Below are 23,549 nucleotides of genomic sequence, written 5' to 3'. Positions count from 1 at the left end.
ACAACAATTCTCAAATAGAGAAGTAACATTAGTGTGAAGTTTCATATCCATCAGCAAGTCTAAAGTTAAATATTAACCAAAAAACAAATGTAGAATTGAAAATGTTGGATTTGCATATATCTTCTGAGACACAAGGCTACACATGGACATACGTGTGCTGGGTGACAGGTACCATGATTTGAATACTAAACAAATGCTTTTCTATTTATGGCATTATTTCTGATGACACATTAACTACACTGCATGGTTCAATTACCCGTATATGCCTCTCTGTATTATGACATTTCATTATAAAAACGCTACATATGACAGAATAACAACCATATTATGCTTTTAGGCAGTTCATATAGATCTAAATACAAAAGCCCTTCTAACTTTTTAAGTGCTGTCCAGTGATAGATTTTGTCACATTGATGGATTTAATTAGAGTTCATAGTCTAGTAGATTAGACTATGTTTGTTTATCTTTTTTAAATACACTGGGGTCAGCCCTGCTCTCTAGGTACTATTTACAGGCACACTCATCAAGTATAACAAGTGAAAACATTACTAAATTCCCCAAGAAGACTCTGTGGATGCTTTGTTAGATACACTCACACATCTCACCACATATTGAGCCACGCACAAGAAACTGCTTGTACTTGAACAATTTTAGTTAATCATTAATCTCTTGTCATCTGTTTTTACTATGTACAAGAACTGGTGCCTTTAGTTATCTCACATCACCCTGACACAGGATATAAGTCTCATCTCGACACTAAAACACATTTAACAAAGTGACAGCGCTTTGCCCTGACCTCAGCAGGTAAGAGACCTAAACTAATGTAATTTCATTATAGTAGTTAGAATATACATAATAGTGATGCATGCATGAGTAACTTTTCCACATGTACAGTTTGTTCACTTTTTAAAACAGCTCGATATCTTTCCCTCCTTATTTATTCAATTAAAGATCTGATTATTTTATTGATCTCTGTGCTTTTCATTTAGCATTTTCCACCATTTGAATCTACCCTTAATTGAGATGATGATCCCTGTGGTGTTCATGCTGTGTTCAGGTAAAATATCTTTCTTAAGCTTGGTCTTAGTTTCCACATGATACTCTGTGTGTATTCTGAAGAAGTGTATACAGTACATATCAGTGTAACACGATTGGGACTTTAATCACTACTCAAAGCCGGTGTCTTTGGTCATCAGTACTTTTGAATATGAGAATTTTAAGTACTAAGTGTACTATAAGTGTAAGTGTTAAGTGTACATTAACTGGTTTAAAGTTTGTTATTTACTGTAATTTATTTTAAACTATACCTACTACATAATCATAACAGTGAAACAGGTCTTAATGTTTGTTGTTTCTACAAGTCACTACTGCTGAATTAATGCAGATTAATACATTGTTTTGTCTTCCTTTTCACAGGATTCTTTCACTTTACACTTGCATCAAATCGTCTACGATTTTTCAGTTTTTTGCAGAATGACGTTCAATGGATTACAGGAAAGAATGGATGTATTACGATGAATAGATCACTTGTAACTCTGTATGATGAAGACGATGCCTATTTTGTACACAAGTTTACAGAATCGCAACTTGGCGACAACAAACGAAGTTGGCTTGGCCTACATATGAGTCAACACAATGTTTCCACTTGGTCCAGTAGTGGCCATTTCACATCCAGTTTGCCAGATGTAGATGTAACAAATGGGCAGCAAATATGTGAAGCCATTGAAAACAACACAAGGAAAGGTTTTAACTGTTCAGACAGAAAACCTTTCATGTGCTACAGGGGTAAGTTTCAGCATGCATTTTGATGTTTTACTGTTTTAATTGACAATTAACTCATTGATAAAATAAAGCACATCAAAATGACAGAAAACAGGAATAATAAACAACATGCTCAAACAACATAGTGGCCATCTTCATGTGTTACAGAGCATACTGGTGAAACGTTTTAGTAGGTTACCTTGTGTCTATTTTTTTTTTTTAACATATATAAATTTACTAAAACTAAACTAAAACAAAGTTTTCAATGTATTAGACCGATGGTCAAATAGACCAACAACAAAATAAATGTAATATTTTTGTTTTTGCAGGTAGTAATTACACCATGATTGAAAAAGAGACAAAGAACTGGTGTCAGGCACAACACTACTGCAGAAAACACTTCACTGACTTAGTCAACGTCAGTAATGAAACACAAAATGATGTGATTGAAAAAGGAAAGAATGAATCCTTTTGGATTGGAGTAATGCATGATGAGTGGGAGTGGGAGGACAAAAGTTGTTCAACATACAGAAAATGGAGTGATAACAAACACAATGTCAATTCTGAAGAGACGTGCACACAAGAGCTCAACCTGAAACTGTATAAAAACAAGTGTGAAAATTGTTCTCCAATGCTATGCTCCACAGGTAAGCCATAAACAATGAAACCAACCATTTGAACATATAAATAAACCCATAGCTTACTTTTATTATGTATTATTATTATTTCTGCAACACTTTATCTCCTATTAAACATACACGGTCAAGTTAAGTCTCTCTCAACCACTACTTGCACTAAATAGGACTGCGTTTTGAGCATTGACCATCTATGGTCCGAGTTACAGAGTTAGAATAAAAGTTCAGTGCCAAATAGAGTACGCAGAATGTCAGTGATGATATAGCTGAACTTGAAGGATTTCATCACAAAATCTTATTTCTCCTTCTCTCACCTGGTTTACAGGTACTGTGAGAATCAAAGTCATCAAAGAAAACCTAACTTGGGAACAGGCTTTTGATTACTGCAAGGCCAACCACTCACGCCTGCTGCAAATTGAGGATGCAAAAGATCAGGAAGCTGTTGAACAATGGCTAAATATCAGTAATGCTGGTGATACATTCTGGATCGGACTGAGGCAGAGTCGTCTCTTTGGATTCTGGATTTGGAGTGACAAAACAGTGGCCTACAACAACTGGAAGAACAGCACGATTCCTCAGATGCCTATGTCTAACAACTGTGGTGTCATCAAAAAAGACAACCAGACATGGAGTTGGAGTGATGAAAACTGTTTTCTCCCTTTCCCCTTTCTTTGTGAGGAGGAGATTTCATACATGAAATACAAAGGCTATCAATAATTCAATAAACGTCTGTATATCCGTTTTATTAAATTCTGCTTCAGCCTATATTCCACTTATGCATATCCTAATTTGCTTTTCACATTTATAACTTAAACTTTTTAAAGCATTTAAATTTGTTATAATTGTGGTTTTTCCAGTCCTTGTCATTTTTTTGTAAACACAGCCTCTTACATTTTCATAATACAGTCATAAATGACCCACTGTAGGACAGTACACAGATCTGTTTTAATTGCAACATAATGTTTGTTGTATGAAATAAAATTTGAAATCCCATGTGTATTTTTTGTGATTCACAGATAAAATACTTAATTGATATATATTTTTAATCCACTCAGATGTTTTACATGAACTAAGAGAGGATGCTAACTAATACATAGATGAGTAATTTTGGTGGTAATCTAAATTAATTAAATGAAATAAATTGACATTGGCCCTGTCAGATACAGGAGGAGATACAGGAGAATCATTATCCTGGCCAAAATCTACACAATGAAGACAGAAGCAGAGTGTGCATACAACAACTGTTTTCCAGGTTCTTCAGCTTTATCGAAGAGTAGGCCATTTTAAATCACTCTGACTTAACCCTATATGTAGACAAAAATCTCTATAGTGCTTTTCATCTCCACAGACCTTAATGAATGTCCAAGCATACAGTCAAAGCTGCACACATATGGGTTAAAAACAACAATGGTAATGCTCTGGAGAGCTGGTTGAGATTCATCCACATATGCTCAGTCCTGTAACTGCTGAGAAAGATGTGGGGATATTGTGAATATTTGTAAATATTTAACATAGCCATCTAGAGAACTTATTAATAATTTCTAAATCATAATCATAACAGATATGTTCTTTTACCTTACCCAATGACCACTGTTTTAGTCTAAATTTAGTCATAAGTAATTATGAAATTAAATAATATTGGAATAATATAAAGAAAATTTACAAGAAAAAAGAAAGGTTGAGAGGAAAAGATTACACAAAAACCTGCAAATACTGTGTTAAACACTGACTTTGGTAGGAGATCAAAAACAGCAGAGAGAATCTGCAGAGCAGGGAAAGCCTAAAACTAGAAAACAGGAAGCTTGGACAACATCCAGGCCTATTATTCACACCATGGACAAACTTGAAATGAAAGCTCAATCCGTCACACCCTCACTCATCATTATAACTCATCATACAGCTCACTGTGTGAATGTGTGTATGTGAGTGTTTGTAGGCCTCTTGATCATTGCTCATTCATGGAGAACAGACTTTCTCTTGACTTGTCGCTGAGCTCACTCCCCTGACCATTATGTGATGTACGTGTACCAAATGTGTGATCATAGCTCATCGAGAGGAATCAGAGCTTCTCAGGAAACGTTTTTTTTTACACCATAAATCACCATCTATTGGAGATCCCGAGCCAAACACATTTCTTGGTGCAAAAGCAGCAAATTTTCATTGGCAGAGATGTTGCCCAAATAGGAGGCTGAGGTATGGCCCCATTTGGATTAGAATGACAGTCCAAGTCTGTTGTTCATTGAGCTTAGCCAGAGTCATTGCTTCACCAGGAGTGAGCCAAAGCAAGCAGCTGATGCGACTTCAAAAACTACATCCACCCAGGTTTTGACAGCATGTGCATATCAATACATGGGAGCTACAATTACTGAATGCTAGAAATGCTATACTACAGAAATAAATGGTAACATAAATATTATACAGCTATTGGAACAGAAGCCAGCCAGGGAATATGCACTTACTTTTCTCTGTACTGTCTATGGTCCACACATACACCTAGAGACATATGCATTTACAGCAATACAATTATATATACTGCATCTACAAACTGAGAAGAAACCCAGTGACCCAGCATCCAGCCTCCACCACTCTAGAAAGCAGCCTCCCCCATGCTTTAAGAGTGAGGGAATGATAAATGTTGGTTCTACATTATTTTATCTACACTGTATTAAAAATTGAATATTGCTCTGCATCGACTGTAAAGAACAGTAGTGTAAATTGGATCCCTATGGTGCAGGTGATGATACAGCTGTGTATGAACTGCAGGATCAGTGGTTCGGTTCTTGTTTCCTCCCGCCCCCATGCCATGGTGTCCTTGGATAAAACACTACAACCCTATAGTATCGCCATCATCTATGAGCTGCTGTCCTACAACAATTTGCCCATGAGGATCAATAGAGAATATCATCTTATTGTAAAAACAACCCACTTCCTCACACACACATTTCCAGCGTGTCACTAAGACAGTGAGAGTTAGTAAGAAACTAACTAAAAATTTCATTTCTTTATGGCCACTTCTTCTTTAAATAAAAAAAAATCCAGGCAATTTGCATCTTGGCTGCAACCTGAATGTGCCTGAATGCAGAAAGAGAGAGAGAGGAGAAGAGCCATGGGGGAGCAGATGGAGGGAGGGTGACCGAGACGAGCAGTAGGGCCTATCAAACTATTAACATCATGGTGGGAGCCCAGGACTCCCAGTGGCACAAGAAATGAGTGGACATATTTAGCACAGCGCACCAAATGTGCACCCTCACTCATATACTCACACCAGACTCTCTGCAACTAGCCAGCCTATTACATCCTATAATCCCAGACCTGAACTCAGAACTACACAAATGAAGTGTGTAGTCCTTATTATCTGGAGTGGCTGGCACAGGTATTGTCGGTTGGTTGGGGTCAGTGTGTGTAATTGCTGGATTCACTGGCAATGTTCAACGTGCACAGCCTCCATATTATGCTCATATAAACCAAGTGTATAAAACCGATACTGAATCAGATACTACATGTAAAAAATATCAAACAAATACCATGCATCTACAGTACTGCTCTCAATAACAGTTTCAAAATGTTTTACTGTACATGCAAGTATATTTACGCCTTTGTAGTAGTATTTCCAATTGCTGCATTTTAGTCTGCTGCTGCCAATAGCAAGCTGAAAAGGTTTAAATAAAAAGTGCATTTCATGTGTTTCACAAGAATGTGTGAAGAAAAAAAAAAAAGCCTTTTCATACTTGCTATTTTCATTCATATCCACTGCAATGTTTGGTGTGAAATTAATAATTCATTTTGAGTCACCAGGAATATGTTACTATTATACAATCTCCCAAATGCTCAGTGGTAATAGCAGAATTGCACAACACAGCCTCTCTGTGTGTTCCAGATTCCTTACACTCAGACTCACAAGCCAAATGGCACAGCTGTTAGCTTGGTGACTCTTTTCAAGTGGTCTTCTGTCTGCCTTTTCCGTATATTTTCTATTTTGTGTAACTTTCATAGAGGATCAAACTAAACAAATGGCCCAGAATATTTTCTTTTCTGCAGAGACGGCCTTGAAAATACACATATATACACAAAATAGGCCTAAACTTGGGTGCGTTGAATGGATTCAAGATGTTTACTTATAATTGCTACTGTATTTGGTCCACACTGGCTACTGAAGTCCCTGCCCCTTGCTTCAGCAGTGAAGCTCTTTTATAATTAGTATTCCAGTCCAGACCCTAACAACCTTTCATGAGATTTCTGCCACTAATGGCTGATTTCAAAATATCCGCATGAGTAATGGTATTTCGGATATGTTCAGCGTGCAGACTGCTAATTTACATTAGAAATTGGCCATCAGAGCTGCCTAGTAGTAGAGTTGGTGCAGAGGTAGGTGTGTGCGCATGTCAGTGTGTGTGTGAAGCCATCCTGCACAAGATGTATTCTCTCAATAAAGAAGCTCAAACTAGCAGAAAACCCACCAACATTCACCTTAACTGTTCATTCATGTGTATTCCAGCTCCATTTTCTATTTACACAGTCGTGTCTGTCTGCAATGCAGAGCACAAACAAAAAGTTCACACTATGCATATTCTTTTCACTATGCTCCCTTTCTCACTATTCACTCATACTTGCCCTCCTCTACCATCTTATTATGTACTGTAGTTTCCCTCTTTCAAAAGTCCCACCACTCCTCTGACAATTACATTTGCAAGGCTGTCTGGTGAAATTTAACAAGCAGCAAGGTGTTGAAAAATGTTTATCTGATACCAGATGCATAGATTTTCCAGTGTACTAAAGGAATCTTAAAAAAAAAAGTAAGAGCGTACAGTAAGAGCCATTGTCCCTTGTTGATTCCTGTCAAATGTTCTCACATTATCCTCCAAAAATGTACTTTCTATGTAGCATTTCTTTGTATTTACAAACATTCCCAACACACAGCTCAAAAATTCTTCAAATGGGGAACTATATACAGACCTATCCCATTGCTTAATTTAAGATTCTTTCTCAAGTCTCTGAAGAGCCTACATCATTGGGAACATTTATACTTTATTTATATACTGGTTTGTCTTTGTCACTCTGCAATTATACAGCCAAGTTAGTTGACCATAGGGTTTCTCTGTCACTGCTTTGACCCTGAGGTGATTCTTTTTTCAGTGTACTACAAAAAATTTAAACTCATATTGGAGTTTGCAGAAGTTGAGCACCAGTTCATTTACTTACAGTAAATTATTCCAATGCGGAAATTGGAGGAGACGATGGAGGACATGGTTTGTACAGTCACTAATGCTACAGAGGACCGTCTGTCATCTTAATGCATAGTTAAGTTATATGCAGTCACATAAACCAAGGAAAACCTAGAGCAGTCATTTAGAGCTTTTTATTGTTTATTTTATTGTTACAACTGAGTAACAAGTAACCTGTTGATATTCTTAAACTCTTAAAATTTGAGTCACCTGATATAAAAGGTGCTATGATCTATGTTAGGTTGAAATACCAGGAAATGAAAGCTTATATTCTGAACTTTTGTCTCATATTCATCTTTTGATCTTTGATCAAATGGCCTCAGTATTCAGCAAACGCTAATGAATTGGCCTTACCATTCAATACATTCAAGGGGGTCTAGGTCAGGATAGCCTGACCTGTCTAGTCATCATATAGACTATGTCATTGCACTTATCACCAGACTGGGTTTCCATCAGCCACCAACCTGTGTAATCTCAGAAAACCCATTACAGTGGAAATCTTTATGACTTGCAAAGCCTCTTATCATTTCCATATTTGCTGTTTTATTGTCTCTAAGTACACTATATCACTGTTTTGAGAAGTGGTATGCTATCAACATACATTAGGATTACTATAAACATGCACATTTGAAGCTATTAGTTGCCATCTCCAGTGATGTTTCCACATGCTAGTTTTAATGGACTAAGATTTTTTCCATCTTATTACACTGGTCAATCAACAGTAATAGCGAAAGTCATTTTTTCCTGGACTGATATGATGGGTTTGCAGGGCTTAGAGCCAACCTGGTATGTTTATAAAAAACTTAAAGCTGACTTTATTCAATTTAACCAGTGAGCCAGTGTAAAGATTATTACGTTGATGAACACATACAGTACATTTAGGTATATTTAGGTTCTCAAATGAATTTTGGATATTGGTTTCCATTTCCTGTGGTCTTATTACTTTGTGGTATATTGACATTCAAATTAAGCAAAAAATAAATAAATAAATAAATAATTCATTCAAACAACAGCAACTGTCTCCTAATTATTCACAGTCAAGTCCAGCATGCTGTGAAGAAACTTATCGTAAACAATAATTACAAGTGAAATCACCTTCAATCTAGCTCTCCTGTAAATGACATAATGTGCTGAGGTGTTCTGTAATAGCCGCAGATGGCTGCTTGACTTAACTTACCGCCAAGAACTAATTACAGTAATTTGTCAATCGTAGTCATATTTAAAGCTCTCTTCTTTATAATGCAGCAGGATATGCTTTCACTACTAGGGCTGGTCACTACAGTTATAATATTTAATTGCCACCAATTGAACAATAATGGTTGTGTGCGTAAAATAGCCAGCTACTGTGAAATAGGCAATTTGTTGTTACAACTTGATACTGCCAGATTGTCTCTCGCGCACGCACACACACACACACACACACACACACACACACACACAAACACACACACACACACCAGCAGAAGCACATGGAAAAGCGCATATAAACATGCACTGGCAGGCTTCTGTCAAAAAATCAGAGTATGTGTAGACAGTCCACGCACGCACACACACAACCCATTGTGCATAAACGCTTGCTGCTGAGCTCAGCAAGCATGCAAGGTCTGCTCATTAGCCACTTTTTGCATTTTGTTCTGATATTTCACAAGTCATTAGTGACTCATAATATTTATAGGGGCACCCTGAGTGCATTATTTGCATTTAATTATTGGCCAATAAATTTAATTTGTACTGACTGATTAACTAGAATCAGCATCAAACATGAGCAAAAGGGACATGGAAAGGGGTGTATTCAAACCAGCATGATAACAGCTTATGTATCAATACAGATACAGTGGGACCCCTTGGAGATTGGGTTTACAGCATACAGCATACAGATGCATATCTATATCCAATATTAGCATGCAATGTACTGTATAAAACACACTAGTAAAAGACATTTTAAAATCCATACCACATTCTTACAACCGATCTTTACTATACTGCTGAAGGAAGCCTGATTATTGGCTGTTTCATTAAGTGATCAATTCTCGGTACTCCCTGAACACATACTATGTGCGTATTGATAGATCCAAGGATTGAGAAATTTATGAACAGTTAAAAGTCACCAAAACTTCAGAGTTCAATAAGCACAAAGCTCTAGAGGGAAAATAAAGTAACTTTTTTTATGAAAAGCACTAGTAAGGATCTGTTTAATATGTCAACTGAAATATAAAGTAACAGAAGATATAAAATAGTATATGCTGATTAAGGAAACCTGCTCACATATCCTTCCCATGCTTTTCTTCTAATCTAAACCACGCTGTTACAGTAGTTCGCATTGCTCCACTTTTATTTGACCATTTGCAGGTACATTGTGACTTCAGCAACTGATCTCTGATCATTTCCTTCTCTCTCTTTCTGTCCCCTTAACTTAAAATCTATGTTTCTATCTTTGCCTTAGAAAGGTCCTCCTTAGCTCTTCCCTTCTTTTTCCCTCTATAGATTGCTTAATCCATAAACATACCCCTTCACGTGTAAAAGCATACATGTCTGTCCCCCCTCTCCAAGGTCCTCTTTCTTTTCTTTCTGAAATCTAGCACCTCTTGGTCACATGGCTATGACAGCATCTATGTTACTATGTGATTAGACAGGACATCCTGCTCTCAAAGGTAAACAAATTAAGTATTATAAGAAGGAAAAAGCTGAAGTGTGAACTGTGTAATTATTATATCGTTTTTGTGGCTTGCATTTATAACTGTTCGAAGTTAGGAAGTTGACTGACAGAAATTGCCTGACAAACATTAAAAGGACTTAACAGTAAAACTATAGTACTACTGCACGTGAAACTTGCTGATTTTTTCATCTGTGCTGATACGTGTAATAATTTGAACTAAATAAAAAGAGTAGTAGCAGGAGTAGTACACACTCAATTCTCCCTTTTTGCAATAGGATGAGCTCGCTGTTCTTCACCATTACAGTGGCACGAAAAAGAAAAAATTAAAAAGATGCAGAGTGGCAAATGATGAAAAGCACCCTCACTTAAAAATTACTGCGTTACGCCTCAAATTGGGTGGTCAGTTGATTTGTCAAAATAAAAGCTGCCCTTCAACAGCAGGGAGAAGCGAAATTGTCCACTAGCAAAGACTAAATGCTTGAAACGTTTTGGGAAAACGACAGCTAACAAGGCTGGGCATGTTGCCCTCTCTGCTAACACAATTGAGGAGAATAGACGAAATTGCAGGAGGATGTTGAGAGGCAATTGTTTGAGTGGCTTAGTGAGTCCCTGTGGCACACCGTTCAAGTGGATGAGTCCACTGATACAGGAAACCAGACGATTTCACTTGTCTGTAGCCTATGTGATACATCCATCAAGATGACTTTCAGGAGAATTCGCTTGCTGCTTTATCACTGCAGATCACATGTCTGGAAATGTTCTGGACCTCTGATGAGTACTGTTCATTTTTTATAAACCGATCGAGTATTGCGAGTATTAGTACAGGAGACTGCATTTTTGATTATAATCAAGCTTAAGTTCTTGAGACACAACTTCATAAAGTCATTAATACGACCTCCACCTGCAGGAGAAATGGCTACAAGTGTTTGTGACTGACAAAGGGTGTTAAACAATACTTTGTGTACTGAGGGTCATTGTTATCACAAAGTTGACATTACAAGAGGAGACAGTCTACATTTCATTTAGGTCATAATTAAACTGATCATTACATTATCTCAAATAAGGATTTCTTTTATATATATAAAAGTTTAGTTAGCAAAAAACACTAATGATCTCTTCCTATAATCTCCTTATGAATAATAGTGATTGTAATTAATATTTGAGTGGAATATAGTATGAGTGAAAACATTGTTACATTTATTGTTTGATGTCTTTGAAAAACTATTTTCACATGATGCACTTGCTTCTATTAATTAAAAATAACAGTTTTTGGGTGCCAGCATCTACACAATAAGATCCTGGGTTAAACCCATGGGCCACTGGCATGGTAACCAGCCTCTTAGTAACCTTTAACACCTAAAACTGCCACAGACCAAACCCAATGTCTGAACAAAGGTTGGGTGGTTGTAGATTGATGAACTACTGATGTACCTATCATTAATATTCATGTAAAATCTAACATTTAGCGCATGTTAAAACGAACTGTTAAAGCCACCATCCAAAAGTTAAATCTTACATATCAGAGGAAACTTTTCTTTTACATTCTACATGAACCTGGTGCCCTGCATACTGTACGTGTCCTACTGTGTCTGGAAGAAATGGACTAACAACTCCTGTCAAGTGTTATGTTGCATGGTTTTTATACTTGCATTATTTCCCCTTTCTGCAAACGAGGATGGTTTAAATAACTCTCAGTCTGTATCATTCCTCTGGATAAAGGTGAAGAGTGTCAACTTTACAGAAAACCTTCTTGCCATGCATACATCGCACTTCTTGTCAGCTTACAGCTGCCATCAAAGCATCACTCAAGAGTAGAGAACACATTCACACTCCACCTCTCACGTACAGACTAATAGTAGGTCAATGTAGCTTTGATAGAAAGGTTGTATATGATTTATTTAAAATATTTCACTAATACTGTAGCATTACCCTTTTCCATTATTTATATTCATTATACCCCTCTATACCCCCCGTAGGTTTCTCTGTCTCTCACACATACATAGACCATACAACCTAACCTTGTGTGAAATATTCATTCAGCCCCTCTTTCTGTCACACATGCACACATACATTTCTGCACTCAGCCATGTTGGATACATCAAAGCACAAGGCGCACGCGCGCACACACACACACACACACACAATGCTGGAATTGTACACCCTTTGGGGCAGAGGTAGTGATGAATGATTGCAGATAACAGAGGAAAAAAAGATGCATTGCATCAAAAGCTTGCTTCAAAAGGATTCTTGTCCTGGCTGCTTCTTCTGATTGCTCTTCTGTGCAGCAGTCAGGACAGTGAGTCAATTTCATCTTTAAAATAATACGCACAGGTTTCGTTCTTAACCATATTCAACAGGTTAATTATTTCCTATCTTTCTCTGTTCACAACCCTTTCATATCTCCTCCTATCTCATCTTGTTCACACCTCTTACCTTCGCTTCTTTACCTTCTCTCAGGTCTTGTATGCTTGTGTCTCCTAATATTTAACTTTCCTTCTTCGTGTCCGTTTTGTCACTTCTCAATGTTTTGCTTCCTTGTTCTTTTCATTCCTTTTTCCTAAGTACTTTCTTCAATCTAGCTGTTCTTCCTCCCACCTCATTTCTGCTATTTGTCTGAGTGTGATAAATCTCTCAGTTCTACTATCACCTTCCTTTATTCTCTGTTCTTTGCATGTCACATCAGCACGCTCCCTTAATGATACTTGTCCACCTCTATTGCTAACCGTGTCCTCTCACTGGTGATAATCACACATTTAAAAGAATTAACAGATAACTGCAAAATACTGCAAAGTCTGCAAGTGCTTTTTTCCATTCTTATCTACAACCTGGTTTAATTAAGTAGTACGCAATGATATCGTTTACAGACAGAAGTACAAAAGACGGCTTTTTTCATTTGTTTCATAATAAAAGGCTTGTAATTATGCTTAAGAGCTATAATAAACTTGATGTGTCGGGATGATACAAGCTAAAACGTATTTCATTTTGTCTGATGGGTACAATTGCAAATTGTGTGTGCTATAGTCTGGTTATAATATCCTGTAGCCTGTTTCCTCTACGCCACAGTAAGAGTAAGTAAGAGTTGCAAAACATATAGTGATTATTACATTTGCCTGTCTGCCTAAATTAATCTTAGTCTTATAATGAAACGTTGGAAATATAGTGGGGTGAAAATATTTTAGAACATTCGAGGCATGGCTCTACCAATACAATTCACTGACAAAGTATATTTGTTTTCATTAATAAAAGTTCTTACATCTTATCAATCATTACATAGAAATTAAATTGTGTTATGAAATTAAGCTGGTAACCGCTAATTTGGTATAAACTTAGTTTATCAATTTCAGAACTTGTGCTCTTTAGACTAAATATCCCACTTTCGTTAACTCAACAAATTAAGTTGTTAAAAACACTGTACATTTATTTCCTTATACTTCCTAGAAAATACATTTAATACATTTAAAATTAATAGAAACAATTATTTCAGGAGCCATTTAGTGTTTGTACGGTGTCTGATCAGTTTATTCCTGAGTCCAAGTGGATGCCTGAAACAAAAAGTTCCTTTAAGGCAATACTGTGATATCATGCACACAAGAATGGAATGAATTTGAGGTCACAATTATGTTGACCTTCGACCGCTAAAATCGAATCAGTTCAAGTGGAATCTCAGCCTGTAGTGGAGTGTGCAGGGTCGCAGGCGGCCCCAGGTCTACTGCTCCGACCGCTGCCAAGGAGTTCTCGTCTCAGGCATCAAACAGCACCAGGAGGTGAACTGTGGCTTGTTTGTATTGTTGTTGATTCCAGCCCCTTGGTGCCCCCTTAACAGGCCGCCCTAAAGCCCTGTGCAGCTCTGGCTGCCAGTCTTCCAGTGTCTTGACAGACTGTTGGCTTTTGCCTCTTTCCCTTGCCGTTTTTCAGAACAATTAAAGCAAAACATTAAAAAGCCCAGTTCAGAGCGTTTCTGAAATCAGGTTATTTCCCTGTCCCTTTATCTTTATCTCTGTCTGTGAATCATTTTGTATAACCTGAGCTCCAACTTTGCATTGCAGGTAGTAAGTAGTAATGTGTAAGAAGGCTAGCTGAAGTTAACTAAAAATGTTACTGAAGGAGGACAGAATCGCAAATCTCACATTCCTGTCCACTGAGACTGATAATGTCATTGATAAGAAGATGAGGGAGAGGAGAGTGGTAATTCACATTACTGTTTATAGTTTGGGAATCTGTTCAAATTGGACATGTTGAAGTGTGTTTTTTAATATTAGACATTTTCTATATTGAAAATTTCATCTTGGCCACTATGGATTTCATATTGTTTTGGATTGGATTCAAACTGACAGCTGCCGGATGAAAATCTATTATCTGGTCTTATTTGTCGCTGCTTGTGTTGTGGACTGCATATTGGCATCCAGCACTCATGTCAGACTGTTAATTTCCTTCCCTGGTTGCCTGCCCTGCTACAGTACTTTAGTCTGTCTCACGTGTTTATCCTTCGTCTAACTAGTTTTCCCCTTGGATCCGTCTTGCATCTCGAAACAGCCCATAAAGGCCCACAGATTCTCGCCCCCTTTGCATTCCCCTTTGATTTCAGGTACTTTAAGTAAAAGTTAACAGAAAACTAATTCTAAGCTGTGATCATGTAAAAATATTGTGTTATTGTGATTTATACTTAAACACTGACAGAACTGATAACCATTTTCCAGAGCTTCAGCAATACTTTGTACTAAGGGGTGACTACTACCAGCAAATGTGCGCTAAACCATCTATCTGTAGGGGTCCTGGTGCACAGTAGAATCTGCCAGCTAATCAGAAACAAGTATTTTTTTGTTGCTATATGTGTTTTAAAAAGTGCACTACACTACTGTATGGATAGTAGACTAAATGTTGAACCACATCAGCTACGTGTAATTACAGGCTGGAGTGACTAATCGTATTCTGTTCGTTCTTCAGAAAAGAGATAACGTGTGAGGATTAGCTCAGGTCTTAGTCCTGCCTCACCACCTGCTGTGTGGTGAGCATAATGATTTCACTCACCATAATCATTGTAGCAGTTACTCCGATTTTTGTAACAAAAGGCTGGTGTGTAGCGGCATATTCTGCATGAGTGCCGTCTCCCAGGGGGGTTATGAATAGAAGTGTAAAGCACCCAGTCTAACATGGTGTTATCAAATTGCTCCTGCTGCCCTTTTTGCAGACACACACTCGCACAGACTCAGACCTTCTAATCATGTTGAAGCAGCAGCAGCAGGGGTTGGCAGTGTTGCAGTCTTGATAGATGTTGCCCTCTCATACAGAATCTTAGTGGGTCAAAAGGAGGAGAGGTGCCCTATCACTATGTGTCTCAATCCATTATTGATTAGAAACAGTTGGAAGAAGGGGGTAGGAGAGTGGGTCTGTGTGTTTTAGTAAGACACAAAGATGGACAGGAAGAGCGACTTGGAACAGGTTCGGATAGTGAGAAAGTGGGGCTCAACGGCGTGGAGGTGTGAAAGAGATGTAGGGGAGCATTGGTATGAGAGTATTTGACCAGAAAAGGTGAGATTTTAAAAGAGTTGTTAAGAAAAAATAAGCAAAAACAAAAAGGGGGAGAACAACTACCAGATGTGAAGCTGTGTGGCGACCAGCTGTAAATTCACAATGAGACATAGTAAATTGCTGTACGCTTAAAATAGACGCGCATGACATTTCCTGTAAATACAGAGGGAGACGTTCTTGTGTGGTGAGTGTGCTAAAACTTGAGCAAGACATTTTGTAAACTAGCTTAGCATACAACCGAAAAGTAGCTCTGTCCAGAATAATAATAATAATAAAAAAAACAAACAAAAAAAAGAAACCCTACCAGAACATCTGAACATATATATATATATATATATACATATATATATATATATGTATATATATATATATATATATATATATACACATATACATATACATATATACATACACAAACACACACTCTTATTATCATTTTGGTGTTTTGTGTGGATACTGGCACAAAAACATTTAGATCAAGCCAGTTTAAAACTTGCTGAAATATAATATTCTTCTCCCTCGCTCATGTTTAGTGGCACCTGTAAAATAGCATCAAAATACTTTGCATTGCTCTGAGCTGCCATGTATGACTGTAGACATTATTGGTGTCAAGGCAAAACTGCAAGGTCAAATGTTAAATATAATAAATTTATATATATTATAATATTTATTGATGCTACATGCCTTCAGTGCAGCAAACTTTTTACAGAACTGCCTTCATTAAAACTTCAACGTAACCTTCCTCTCTCTGGGTCTTTCTCTCACATTCAAATTCAAAAATTGTGCTTTTCTAACATCAATAGATGTCGGCTATTGCTACAAACTGAAGCAGAATAAAAAAAATACTACAATATAAAAGTTACAACAAATCATAACAATCCTTAGTCAAATTTAGATGTTCATACTAAATAAATATATGTCCAAACATGTATTAAAAAAAGGAATCTAATTATTTAGACTATGTATCCTTTAGTATAGTATTTTAGTATTTGTATATTTGTCAGTCAGTTTTAAGCAGTGAAGTAAAAATAACAGTGCTCATCCTCTGTGTGTTCTAACTGACAATATTTGCATAAGGTCTATTCTCTGAGTGACTGTTTTCTTGTTGCACTAAGTCTGAGCATGCTTAAGACTCAGACTGACTTAAAATCTGGGTGTATTTATCTAATTATGCAAAATCTCTATTTAGAAATGTCTGTTTTAAGTTGTCAAAGAAAAAAATGTAGAAGATGCCAACAGAAACATGCATATGCAAACACACACAGCAAGCACAACCCTTCTGTGTTCTTGTGTGTGAGCTCTTACATACTCAACAGTCAACTCAATGACACACCCGACGGGTATGGCTTGACGTGACCAATCACCAGGACTGCATTGAGATGCCTTATGGCACATTTTGAATGGCTCAGCTGAAAAGGAGAGTGGAGGAGTGCCATTTCAGCTATTAGATGAAATGCCTTGACGTGGCAGGAGTAGAGGAAGGGGCTTGTATGTATAAAATTGTGGCTCCACAATGGGCAATTTTTCTGGGGCATCCATTTATCAGAATCAAATGCCATTACGTTAATGGGTTGGGGCTTTTAAAGGTACAACCTATCTGATGGCAAAAATGTTTCTGGTATTTCGTTTCTCTTTTTGGACCATTCTCCAAACACATACATGTGCATAGGAGGGTAAAAGTGATTTAAGATGCAGGTAAAGATTAAGATGCTGAGAATACAGTGTGTGAAGTGTGTGCTTACAAATACGTACACACAACCCCTGATATCACTTAAATGTATGTATGTAGTGTGTAGATCTGCCAGCCCGCACACAGGCATAAGTAGGAGTTTCCAGGTCGCAACAAAGTGCATCACAACCCAAAGCACTAATGGGTAATATAGCCGCACAGCATGGGAAAGTTTGTGCATTTTTATGGAGAGAGGGACCTGACAAAGCAAAGTCCACTGCTGTTCTTTTCAACTTTGAGCAAACCAAGGTCCATTACATAAAAGTGGAAACACCATGGTCCAATTGATTGCTGTGAAATACAGAGACACCACACTTCTATCAGTTCTATTCCCTTCTCTCTTTGGTCTGGAGGTCAAAAAAACTCAGCATTCCCTTAAACCTTAGAAAGTAGCTGTCGGATCAATATCACAAAAAGGTCACTATATAATGTTGCTATGGTTACTAGAATAGGCACATGCACAAAAGCATCCATTTAAATGTAATGTTTCACTGCACTGATTGGTCTCACCTCAGAAATAATGAGCAGGTCTGCCTCAGCTTCACAGCCTGCTATGATCATCTCCAAACAATTTTAAGTTGACTGAAATTATGCTGACGTTCATACTAATTTAGAAGAACAGACAAACATTAAACCTCTCTTTAGTTTTCAATAGTACACAGTTGAATTTGCAAACCAAAAAAAGGTTCAATAACTGCAAATATGGGTCTTAATAAGGGCACTGAACACATAAATGCATCAGCAACATCCCATACATTGATTTTCTTGTCTGTGGAGAATTTGATTTTACTCCAGCATTAGGCTCACACTGTTTGAATGGTTCAGAATTATTCTGAATTAGTTTAATTGAAGATCCAGTAACAACAAAAAAGGTCCATTTGCTTCTGTGATCATGCTCTATAAATGATGCCCATTGTGCTTTTATTCTCATGTCTCAGTCAATGGCAGCCACAATAATAGCTAATCTTCAAACAGTACAGCATGTGCTATCCTTCCTCCAGCTTCCAAGCCACAAGCTGAGAAAATTGTTTTACACTCAGTAGGGTGTCCCCTCTACTCTCAACCTGTGTGAACATTTTATTTTAATTTTTTGCAGGAATCTTGGCTAAGCTGAGTCTGGCACTAAATGCATGCCTTTCATTTGAATCATGCTGCTGAGGCAAATTTCTGCCAAGCTGGAAATCTGCTCCACATATTTTTGTTGAAACTCCCTCCAGGAAAAGGGCTTTTTCATATTTCTTGTCACACTTTAATAAATCAATCAATGTTGAACCTCAATTTCAACATGTTTTCTTTGGCTAAAATGTATTCCTAAGTCACTTCGATTTAGGGTCTTTGACTGTACTGGTAATACGTTTTTCATTCAGATGATGTGGCTCTGCTTAAAAAGACGGCCAGCAAGAATCCTAAATATTGTACAGGGCAGCTTCAGTAAAGGGTGACTAAAGATAAGTAACGATAACACTCAGATTATGCATTAAAAAGAGAATATCTAAGTACATTTATGTGTTATATTGGCCCTGGACAGGCCACTGCTTTGCTTGTTGTCCAACTGTCCCTGCCAATTATCTGGATCAGATGTGTTTAGTCAATCAGAAGCCGTACGATAAGATGTTAGATGAGGGTGGAGAGGGGGAATTGGCATCTTCCAGCATCTGATTGACTGAACGCACCTAATCCATGTAATCCAGGTAGTCAACAATGATCAGGGCAGGGATAGTCTGAAAACAAGCAGTGCAGTGGCACAAGCCTCAGAGATGCCGACCCCTGCCTTAGATAATGGTCTCACTTTTAAAACAGGAATAGGGACTGCTGTGTTTTCTGTGTGTACAAAAATTAAAATTAGGTTATAGAGTAACATGCTATAACTGTGGGATAAATGTATGCCCCCACATCAATAAAGGTAGCAGTCATTCACATGTACAATAGTCTGCATCAACCAGGGGTTTTTCTTTGGCTTGATACAGTTAAACTGTCTCTATCTTGCGCTCCATAGACTCATTTGTTTCAGACAGTTAAATGTTCTGCAGACTTATTTGAAAGTAAGATGTTCTGAATAAATTCACAAAGAACAACAGTTATTGGACAAGTCCAGCAAGTGACAGAGAAGATGACAGATAAACAAAAACTGAAAAACACCATGTATCGCTCACATGAAGTGATTCCCTTTGCCTCTATTTGCTTGCGTCTCTTTCTCCAACTTTTTAAATCTCTTCTGTCCCTTACAATAGGCCTCCTATCACCAAGACAAGTTGGTTTAATATTCCACCTCATTCCAGCACATACAGCCGATACATTCACTCGCTCGCTCTCTCATCCAGCTCACTTGTGTTCACCACCTTGGCTTCTGTTTTAGGTGAGATGTGTTAGGAAATTGTTTTATTTGTCATATCTGTAAACTGTTTCCACTTCTGTGTAAAACTAAACAGGTTCTTGGTTCTTACAAAGTTTCTAATGGTCGATTCTGACATTTCTGCTGGAGCTTTGTGTTAATATTCAGTGTCTTTGATTTGGACAATTTCAACGCCCAAAAGTCTACCGGGTTTCCCCAAGAATTTTATGGTTGGTCAGATGGAAAAGCCTTTAAAGTCTCCAATGAAAATGAGTACTATTGAATTTTTCATTGATCAGAGAGCTCTTAAAAGGCCAGACTCAGATTTCAGGAGGTTCAGGCACATTTATCCCACCCTTCCTTACAATCACTATTGATGTTCAGCACCGAATGGCTGGTAATGAGGGCCATTTTCAGATAGTTCTCCGAAACGCTGAGAAACTCCTCTGAACAAACATATTAATTTCAAGCCATTTTAATTCTGTTGTGTTAAAATTACACATATCAACTGTATGTAATAGGCGAAAAAGTTTTTCTGAAATACAATAGTAAAAAAGTTGTTGTTTAGCAAGAAGTCTTATGTTCTTTAAGAACAAGACAACTGAACTGAGAAAGACTATTTTGGGGAGAATTCAGTTTAGGCACAGATCTAAGACAGAAACATCTACATCTACCCAGAAAAACTATAATAATATAATTGTATTAGTTAATTTTTAATAATTATTTTAAAACTTGTGTATTTTAGTAAGACAATATGAGTAGGCTGTAAGGCAATAATCACAACAGACATAAATAAGCCATTAATAACTAGAGTCTAATGGTTGTACTTATCTCGACTTTATACTCTACTACTAACAAAAGTACCCTGTGGATAGTGATGTGCACATACACATAATGAAAGAATTATGCACAAAAAATGAGATGCTGATATATATATATATATGTCACTATTGTTATGTTACTGTGTGGTGGATGACAACTTGACTGCTTCAAAATCTTTCTATACATGATGCTAATATCTGGTTTCAACACCCACAACTAACTCTGGCTAAATCCACAGTCTCCTTCTTGTTCTCCTCTCCTACATCTCTCTCCTCTGCTGTTCAATTCTTCTAAACTGTAGGGAGAAAGATCAGGTCAGCACCAGCAACAACAGAAAAGTCACCTATTGTTCGCAGACATGGGCCTGTGACAAATTACAGACAAAACCTTGTGTATTGCTCTCCCAAGTACAATGGAGGACAAGACTGTGTGTCAGCTTCATTTCCACTGTCAAGGCTCTCTCTGACAAAGCGCAGTATGAAAAGCAATTACGTTCATCAGGGAGACGCATGTGTGATTTGAAATTAATTCCTATTGTCAAGCAAATGGAGGGAAAGGAGGTTTTTCTTCTCTCCCCGCTGCCAGATTGACTCATCGAGACATGAAGTCCGCAAATACACTTGTGAAGAAATCAGTCATGTTTTATTAGGTTCCTTGCCTTCCCCACCTATAGCATTTCTTTAACATCTATCTTGAAGGGAACTTTTGTGTTCCTGCTTTAAGAAAAACATTTATTTTCAGTAGTAAATAGGAAACTAGTTCCTATGTTGAAGTTTGATGCTCATCACGCTATATTAACATAACCTGATCCTCTTTTGCTCCTACCATCATCATCAGTGGGCTTTGTATCTCAGATCTTACGACATCTCACACCAAGATTCAAGAAGCACTTGGTACTCTGGATTGTTGTCCTTATAATTTGGGTGTTTGCCAATGACATCTTGTGTAGAACTTCTGTTCTTACTGAATAAATCTGCTTGCAATTATGTGATGCATAATGCGTACTGCAAATTTTTAAGTAAATACTGCAGGCACATTTTAAAGACGTAAATGTGTTCCAACAATTTCAGAACTAGAACCACATATTAATGCCTGACACAGAATGGGCCCCTTAAAAGCACCTGCTCCTCCTTTACCATTCCCTCAGCTTAGTTGGACAGCTAATAATTATAAAGGCACAAGCTGCAGCAGATGTTAACATGTAGCAGGCTCTAATCAGAGGCTGGGTATGCTCCCAGGTAGCACGCTATAAACTGGGAGGTGTTCATTCCCTCTGCCATCACCTTCTATTCATCCTCTTTCAGGGAGCTTTTAACCATATGGAGCCTGCTATGAACAGAGGGATGTCAATGGTTTTTAGTATATAACTTTGTAGCAGGAAATCCTTTCTCATTTGATGTGTAATCTTCTATCCTCTTTAGATTTACCCCCTCCTTTTCTCCAGAACCTCCCTCTCTTCATCCTGAATTACAGTAGCCTTTCCCCTATCTCCTCACAAGATTTAGGGTAGCTATCTTCTACAGAGTCATGCACCAGATGCTAACACCAGGCAGACAACACAGTAGCTATTAACAGCTGAGCTGTGAATCAGTTCGGCAGATGCTTATATAGGTGTTCGCCACAGACTTGACACCTTTGCACCTCATAATCTTGTCAGCATGTGACCTTAGAGTCGTGTAGATAATCTGTCCCTCAGCAACAGATGTCTTGTTATGAAACCAGAAACAGAGGACATGGGACAATAGTGTAATCTCCTCCACCTTCATTAGTCACATGCACATTTCAGCTTTATTTGGCACATCACTAGAAAGATGGATTTTGATGGAGCTGATATTTAGGCATATAAAACATCATATTCAACGTCAACAACAACACCAGAAGAATTTTGCAAATTAGGTACATACTTTCCTATGATGAAAGCAGTATCTATGTAGTATGTTATGTGTCAAGGACTGACCAATATCTTCTTGTAACTACATGTACCTATAAATTCAGCCCGTATAATTTTATTTTAGTTTTTTTTCTTTTGCTGGATATAAATAAAGCTCTTCGCTGTCCTTATTCATAAACATCACCATATGAATATAAAACAGGACAGATCAAGAGGCATCCGAACCTATGTGCTGTTTAGCAGATGGTTTTTTGAAAAACATCAGCATTTAGGAAGGAAACCCAGTCAACACCAAATAAAACTGTTCAGAACCATACACTCTATCACAGTGTAACGTATTAAGTGAAAACCAGTTTCACACATCTGACAGTAAGTACGTAGTTCTAGTTAGCAAGTACACTGCTAGTGTAAAATGTCAAATTGATTATACTATACTATCACAGAAAACCAATTTAAATGTTCAGGGCGAGTAATGTAAAACAAATGAACAGTTGGAAGAGATCTAGAAAACTAATGTAAATTAATTTTAAGGGGTTAAATTGAATCAGATGTTTTTTTTACTACACTTATACTTCTTTGGCGAAAGAATACATTTACAAGGACCTGTGCTGACAGCCACACACTAACATGTCATTCAACTCACTATGAAAACAAGACAATCCTGCGAACAGCTTAAGTTCAACGTTAACCAAATGAGCAGAATCCCCACTTGGTATACAACAATTTAGTGCAATTAACCAGGGTTAATAGAAATCTATGATGAGAGACTAATGAGTGTATAGCTGGTCTTAAATCTACTGGATTAAAATGGTGTGTTTTAGCAACATGGTTTATTCTACTAACAGCTAAATAAAACTCATCATTGAAATAATGTCCTGCATTTATATGGTTCTTATATGGATACGTAAACCTGAGTAGAAAAATTAACCTGAAAAACCTGAATTTCCATTCTGATATTAATTCATTTGATCT

At 37.4% G+C, this 23,549-nt stretch overlaps 1 protein-coding gene across 1 annotated transcript; it reads left to right on the top strand.

The window, feature by feature from the left end:
- The first annotated feature begins 732 nt into the window (after positions 1-732).
- On the top strand, positions 733-3,113 carry LOC113162850 (C-type mannose receptor 2-like). Its single transcript, XM_026361086.1, has 5 exons — positions 733-804; positions 990-1,057; positions 1,417-1,785; positions 2,091-2,408; positions 2,722-3,113. Exons 2-5 carry the CDS (start codon positions 1,024-1,026, stop codon positions 3,111-3,113), a joined length of 1,113 nt encoding a protein of 370 aa, XP_026216871.1. The 5' UTR covers positions 733-804; positions 990-1,023.
- The last annotated feature ends 20,436 nt before the right edge of the window (positions 3,114-23,549 follow it).

The sequence above is a fragment of the Anabas testudineus genome, chromosome 23 (assembly GCF_900324465.2).
Source record: "Anabas testudineus chromosome 23, fAnaTes1.2, whole genome shotgun sequence".
NCBI classification, from domain to species: Eukaryota; Metazoa; Chordata; class Actinopteri; order Anabantiformes; family Anabantidae; genus Anabas; species Anabas testudineus.
The sequence above is the reverse complement of the archived record's forward strand: the minus strand, read 5'-3'. Positions and strand labels throughout refer to the sequence as shown.